This window comes from Oncorhynchus mykiss, chromosome 16 (genome assembly GCF_057628025.1).
Source record: "Oncorhynchus mykiss isolate SJ-2025 chromosome 16, ASM5762802v1, whole genome shotgun sequence".
NCBI classification, from domain to species: domain Eukaryota; kingdom Metazoa; phylum Chordata; class Actinopteri; order Salmoniformes; family Salmonidae; genus Oncorhynchus; species Oncorhynchus mykiss.
The window spans coordinates 24,190,001-24,196,968 of NC_143037.1; the positions used below are offsets into that span (position 1 = coordinate 24,190,001).

Below are 6,968 nucleotides of genomic sequence, written 5' to 3' on the forward strand. Positions count from 1 at the left end.
ATTCTGTAATAACAATATGATTGTCCTGTCTTTACAGGAAGCACAGGCCTATGCCGATGACAACAGTCTACTGTTCATGGAGACTTCAGCTAAGACTGCTATGAATGTCAATGAAATCTTCATGGCCATAGGTAAGGGCAACCATCTACCCAGTGAGTCCCAACTTACTCACTCCAAGCACTATTGGCCTATAGTCCTCATTTAGTGCTCACACAGAATGTATGATTACTATTCTATGGGTTTATCTCAATCGCCTAAATAGACCTCCACCCTTACATTGTTGCTACTTTGAAAACCCAGGTATAGGATGAATTCAAATTGGTGGATTCCTACTACATTTTACTTTTCATTTTTGTTATATAGAAAACGCTCTTATCCAGAGTGACTTACCGTCAATAACTACCAATACAATGCAAACAGGATAGGAATTGGCTTTCACTAGTCCAGATGGTGAGGAATCCACATTTTGGATGTTCTGTGTATCTGTTACTTCTGGGAGCACATGAACGCAGCATTAATGGCCCACTCTACTCTTCTCTACTCTCTGTCCTTGTAGCAAAGAAGCTGCCCAAGAACGAGGCTCAGGGCGCAGCCGGGGCAGGGGGCCGGGCCCGGGCAGGAGTGGACCTTCAGGAGCCCGCCCCCCAGGGCCGCAGCGGCCAATGCTGTGGCGGGAGCACTTAGCCAATATCCAATGAACTAACTGAACGAGCCCAGAACACAAATATTATCAAGAGAACCAATCACGGCCTAGAGAGTAACGATGCGGGAACCGTTCTCACCTCCCCAATCAAAAGGAGACCCTTTTTAAAATTATAAGCTAGAGAACTTCAGTGCGACCCTCTCACATACTCTCTATCTCTCTCTTTTACCCTCTATCTATCCCTCTGCTGTACCTCCCATCTTCCCCATCTCTCACTTTAATCTAATACTAACTGGATTATGTCTTAACATTTTCTGTCTTTTTAAAAAAACATTTTGTCGATGGATCATACCAACTGCTATTAGCCTTTTTGTCCAGGTGGCAGGTGCATGTCGCAAAGGTTAAGTTGTCTTTTCCTCTTAAAATCATTTTCTTCCTTCCATGTTGGTCTTCCACATCTGGAAAGAGGGAAAATATGCTCCAAGGGGACAATGTGTCTTACGCTCTTTCTCCGGATCTGTCCATTTTGTAAATTAATATTAGCATTTGTTTATTATTACTGCTGTTCTTTTGGCACGAGTGGGGGATGATTATATAGGACACACCTAATGTGGTTTCCGACACGTGTGACAAATTAAAGCGTAACACAGTGTGCATTTTATCACCTAGTACACCAGACAATTATTTTTAGCATCATGTTTTTGAATCTGTAAGAATACATTGTAAGACCTGGGGGAGAAAAAAAAATTAAAAACATGGCAAGATTTTCTTGGCCAAAATGTACATTTGTTAATGGGAATAAACGTTTTAAAATAGTATAACAATCATTTGTTCACCACCAATCAAACACAAATGTTCTGTTGGGGGGGCAGCATGTGGTAAGCCAGCCTCCGACATGAGATTTAAATCATGTATATTGTTATCAAATAAACTTATCTTGTAGTTTGAGGTAAAAAAATACACTATTTGTAAATTGACCCCTCTTCTACATCACATGAAGACTGGACTATTACAGTATGTCTTGCGCAAACCCCTGCTTTCCTTCCTTGAAGCCTTTTTCTACTGGGTTAACACCTAGTGCTGAATCCTGACGACTTCAACTTTTGCACAGACCTGCCATCAATGAAACCTTTTGTACAAACAAAATTATTGCAAAAAAGTAAGAATGCATCCTTTCAAACATTCCTCTGTTCTATCTACAATGAACAAAAATATAAAGTGGCTGGATATTGGCGGGAACTGGAAAACGCTGTTTACACGTCGATCCAGAGCATCCCAAACATGCTCAATGGGTGGTGTAACGGATGTGAAACGGCTAGCTAGTTAGCGGTGGTGCGTGCTAAATAGCGTTTCAATCGGTGATGTCACTTGCTCTGAGACCTTGAAGTAGTGGTTCCCCTTGCTCTGCAAGGGCCGTGGCTTTTGTGGAGCGATGGGTAACGATGCTTCGTGGGTGACTGTTGTTGATGTGTGCAGAGGGTCCCTGGTTCGCGCCTGGGTATGGGCGAGCGGACGGTCTAAAGTTATACTGTTACAGTGGCATGTCTGAGTATGCAGGCCATGGAAGAACTGAGTACATTTACAGCTTCCGGGAATTATGTACAGAACCTTGCGACATGGAGCCGTACATTATCATGCTAAAAGATGAGGTGATGGTGGCGGATGAATCGCACGACCCTGGGCTTTAAAAAAAAACAGGCCTCACAATGGTCCTCAGGATCTCGTCACTGTATCTCTGAGCATTAAAATTGCCATTGATAAAATGCAGTTTTGTCTGTAGCTTATGCCTGCCCATGCCATATCCCCACCGCCACCATTGGGCACTCTGTTCACAACGCTGACATTACGCGACGCCATCTGCCGAGTACAGTTGAAACCAGGATTCATCCGTGAAGAGCACACTTCTCCAGCGTGCCATTGGCCATCGAAGGTGAGCATTTCCCCACTGAAGTAGGTTACGACACCGAACTGCAGTCAGGTCAAGATCCTGATGAGGACATGCAGATGAACTTCCCTGAGATGGTTTCTGACCGTTTGTGAATAAATTATTGCTGAGTTACAGTTCATATGACTGTAACTCAATAACTTTGAAATTGTTGCATCTTGTGTTTTTATATTTTTGTTCAGTATATTTATAGTGGATATTTTTTACTTTAAGAACCTAATTTTACCGAACAAAATTATAAATGCAACAATTTTAAAGATTTTGCTAAGTTATAGTTCATATAAGGAAATCAGTCAATTGAAATAAATTCATTAGGCCATAATCTATAGATTTCACATAACGGCAGGGGCCCAGTCATGGGTGGGTCTGGGAGGGCATAGGCCCACCCACCACCCAATCAAAATGAGCTTTTCTTCACAAAAGGGCTTCATTACAGACAGAAATGCACCTCACCACCCCTCCCCTCTGTTGATACCGCAGGTGAAGAAGCCAGATGTGGAGGTAATGGGCTGGTGTGGTTACACGCGGGTTGGACATACTGCCAAATTCTCTAAAACGACGTTGGTAGAGAAATGAACAACAGTTCTGGTGGACATTCCTGAAGTCATCATGACAATTGCACGCTCCCTCAACTTGAGACATCTGTGGGTTCTGTGACAAAACTGCACATTTTCTTTGTCCCCAGTGTCATGTATTGTGTGATGTACTGATATCTGATATGACATCACCGGATTGGACATACTGCCAAATTCTCTAAAACGACGTTGGTAGAGAAATGAACAACAGTTCTGGTGGACATTCCTGAAGTCATGTCGCAAGGTTCTGTAAAGGCATGCGGGGCTTGTTACACAGACAGTGATGGAGTAAAGACATGTTGAAGTTTACCTCTTATTTTTTTCACCTTTATTTAACCAGGTAGGCAAGTTGAGAACAAGTTCTCATTTACAATTGCGACCCGGCCAAGATAAAGCAAAGCATTTCGACACATACAACAACACAGAGTTACACATGGAATAAAACAAACATACAGTCAATAATACAGTAGAAAAATAAGTCTGGTTGGTGAAATTCCATATAATATCCTAACTTAGCTGAAAGTTTAAGTGTGGGATTGAACAATGGCGACGAGGATGATGTTTAAAAACAATAGTTAAATCTGAATTGATTCTGGGACCATGAGTAACATAGTAGATGACAGTACATTGAACATGTTGAAAGCCAAGGAAATCAGGTGCCGTTCATCACTGACAGATAAAAAGGGATTTTCACCAGTGGAAGCCACTGAGGGGAGAACGGCTCATAATAGTGGCTGGAACAGAGCGAATGGAATGGCGGCAAATCATGCGTATGATGTATTTGATACCATTCCACCTATTTCACTCCAGCCATTACCATGAGCCCGTCCTCCCCAATTAAGGTGCCACCAACCGCCTGTGGTTTTCACACGCCAAATAAACATAGGCAAGCGCAGGAAACAGGCTGAATTCACTGTGATATGTGAACGGGGAGAGCCGTTTCTAGGGAAAGACACTGCCATTAAATTGGGTGTGCTAAAAGTGGGTGTTACCATATCAGCAGTGAGCGAGTGACAGGTATTTAAACAAAACAAAGGTAAAACAACAGTAGATCAACCTACATAATAAAATAGGACACCAGTAGCGCAGGCCCTTAGGCGTGTACCTTTCCACCTGAGAGAAGCTGTAGAGGAAAAAGATTGAGGAACAACAAAACATGGACTTAATCGAGAGAGTGGATGGTGAATCTGGTAGTGGTAGTGCCAAAACTGTTTCTGGAAATGAGACACGTGAACACAGCAATCATACGTGGCAGGTGCATAATTCCTACAGTAGACTAACTTTTGCAAGGAATAAATGGGTCTGTCATGTTCAGAAACTAGATCTTAAATGGAGCTAACATCAACTAGAGTCAAGAGGCATAATGAAGTTTGCAGTGCATAATGGGACATACAGATATAAAAGACTCATATTTTGAGTTTCATCGGCGAGTGAGTAGTATCAACAGGAAATCACAACAGCACTGACAGGCATCAAGGGGGTGGAGAACATATCAGATGACATCATTGTCCATGACCAGTGGCTACCTGCTGCTCTCAACAGGCTGGAGAACTGTGGGCTGACTCTCAACTCAGTTTTTGGACAGACTGGTGTTTATGGGCATGTTACTCTCACAGAAGGGCATTGGGCCCACAGCTGAAAGGGAGCCTGAGACTGCATCAGAGGTTCGTTGCTTTCTAGGGTTAGTGGGCTACAGCAGTAGGTTCATTCCCAGGTTCTCTACACTCTCGGAACCTCTGCGGAAGTTGACCAAGAAGGACACACCACTTTGGACCGGAATAGAATGCATTTCAGACAAAGCAAAACTAGCTGAAGCCGCGACATTCGTGTACTTGCAAATACAAAAGTAACATCAGACGCAGGACCAGAGGGCCTAGGAGCTGTGCACGTGTCTGTCAGAGTGTGAACACAGATATTCACAAACTGAGTGTGAGTCCCTTGATTTGGTTGGGGCTTGTGAAAGGTCTAGTGCCTGATCATAACGCGTTGGAGGCTATTTTACAATCCTCGCTCAAAGCCATGCGATAGCATCAACCAGGGAAAATCGACATCGCTGACCCTCTGTCTTGTCTAATTGGAGGGACTGCAGTGAAAGACACACACACACACACATGGGGCAGAGGAGTATGTAAGATTTGTGGCTGTGAACGCAACTTGAAATGAAGTGGAGGAAGCATCGGCTGCAGATGAAGAGCTAAGAGAGGTGAGAAATGCTATTCAGCGTGGGTGTTCTGAGACATGCCAGGCATATGCACCTATAGCAATTGAACTGTGTGTAATTGGACAATTAGTCCTAAGGGGAACCTGCATTGTTTTGCCGCATCCACTTCATGTGAGGGCTCTAGCCTTAGCTCACGAGGGACATTTGGGCATTGTAGGCACAAAACATAATCTCAGGAGTAAAGTATGGTGGCCTGCCATGGACAAGGCTGCAGAGAGACATGTCAAGTCATGCCATGGTTGCCAGATTGTATGACGACCAGATGTGCCAGATCCACAGAGCTACCTGGCAGGACGTCGCCACGGACTTATTGGGTCCACTACCAACAGGACACTCAATACTAGTAGTTGTAGACTATTACAGCAGATATTATGAAAATGATGTCATACAATCGAACAATGCAGAAAGGTGATTGATGGTCTGGTGAAGATTTTTAGTCGTCATGGTCTACCATTAAAGATTCGATCTGATTGCGACCCATGGTACATATCATCCCAGTTCCAGAACTTCTGACAGGAATATGGGGTATAGCATGTAAAAAAAAATTACACAAAATGGGCATAGGCAAATGGTGAAGTGGAGTGGCAAAATGCTTCCCTCATGAAACGGATTCGCAGTGCACAAGCTGAGGGGCTGGACTGAAAGCGGAAGCTACGCGAGTACATCACAGTCTACAGGTCCATTGATCACCTTGATGCTGAGCAGAAAGGGAAATCTAAGATCTCTGCAGAGACAGGCACTCTGACGTGGACATTGGAGACCAGGTTCTCCTAAAATGGGAATAAAACGGACAAGTTCACAACCTTCAGCGAGATACCTCACACTGCGATCAATAAAGAGGGAAACAACGTGGTTGTTCAATCTCCAACCGGAGCCAGGTATTCCAGGAATACAACATTCGTGAAGAGGTATACAATTGAGGAGCCAGATCCACAACCAAAGGACACCACACAACTGAAAGAGACTGGAACAGAGTCCTACTCTGAGACATTACATGGTCTCTGGTTTGGACTCTGTCTGTGAGGGATCACCAGAAAGTCCACGGAGACCCATACCAGTCAGGCCTCACAGACAAATTAAACTGCCACATAAGTTAACAGACTTTGTCATTAAATAATGATCCTGTGCGGTAAAGAAAAATCTGAAGAAACTGAAAAATGACAAGTACAAAGGACTATTGCGAAGACTCAATGTTTGAGTTATGTTGTGAAAAAGATGCAGAATGTTTTGTTACAGTTAAACATTTTTTTATACTGTTTTGCTTAGAAGTAAGCTTAAAAAGGAAAGTCCATTAGGAGAACAGAAATTATAAGACATTAAACATATTTTAGTTGTTTATTGGTAACACAAAGGTTGCTATACAGGTAAAGAATGAGTATTGTTGTGTAAGTCAGGTTGACATTGAAGTTCATATCCAAGTAAAGGGGGATGTTGTGTATTGATACCCCATAATGACAATGCAAAAACAGTTATTTTATTTGATATTTTTACATGAAATATCACATTTACATAAGAATTCAGACCCTTTACTCAGTACTTTGTTGAAGCACTTTTGGCAGCGATTTCAGCCTTGAGGCTTCTTGG

General features: G+C 43.0%; 1 protein-coding gene across 10 annotated transcripts in view; it reads left to right on the plus strand.

Moving 5' to 3' along the window:
* Window positions 1-1,601, plus strand: part of LOC110491689 (ras-related protein Rab-5C) — a 13,909-nt gene extending 12,308 nt beyond the window's left edge. For all 10 annotated transcript variants that reach the window (XM_090202326.1, XM_090202328.1, XM_090202327.1 and 7 more), the window contains 2 exons: window positions 38-131; window positions 557-1,601. In XM_090202326.1, the coding sequence (XP_090058452.1) occupies window positions 38-131; window positions 557-684 (222 nt within the window). In that variant the 3' untranslated portion in view covers window positions 685-1,601. The remainder of the gene's footprint in view (window positions 1-37; window positions 132-556) is intronic.
* The last annotated feature ends 5,367 nt before the right edge of the window (window positions 1,602-6,968 follow it).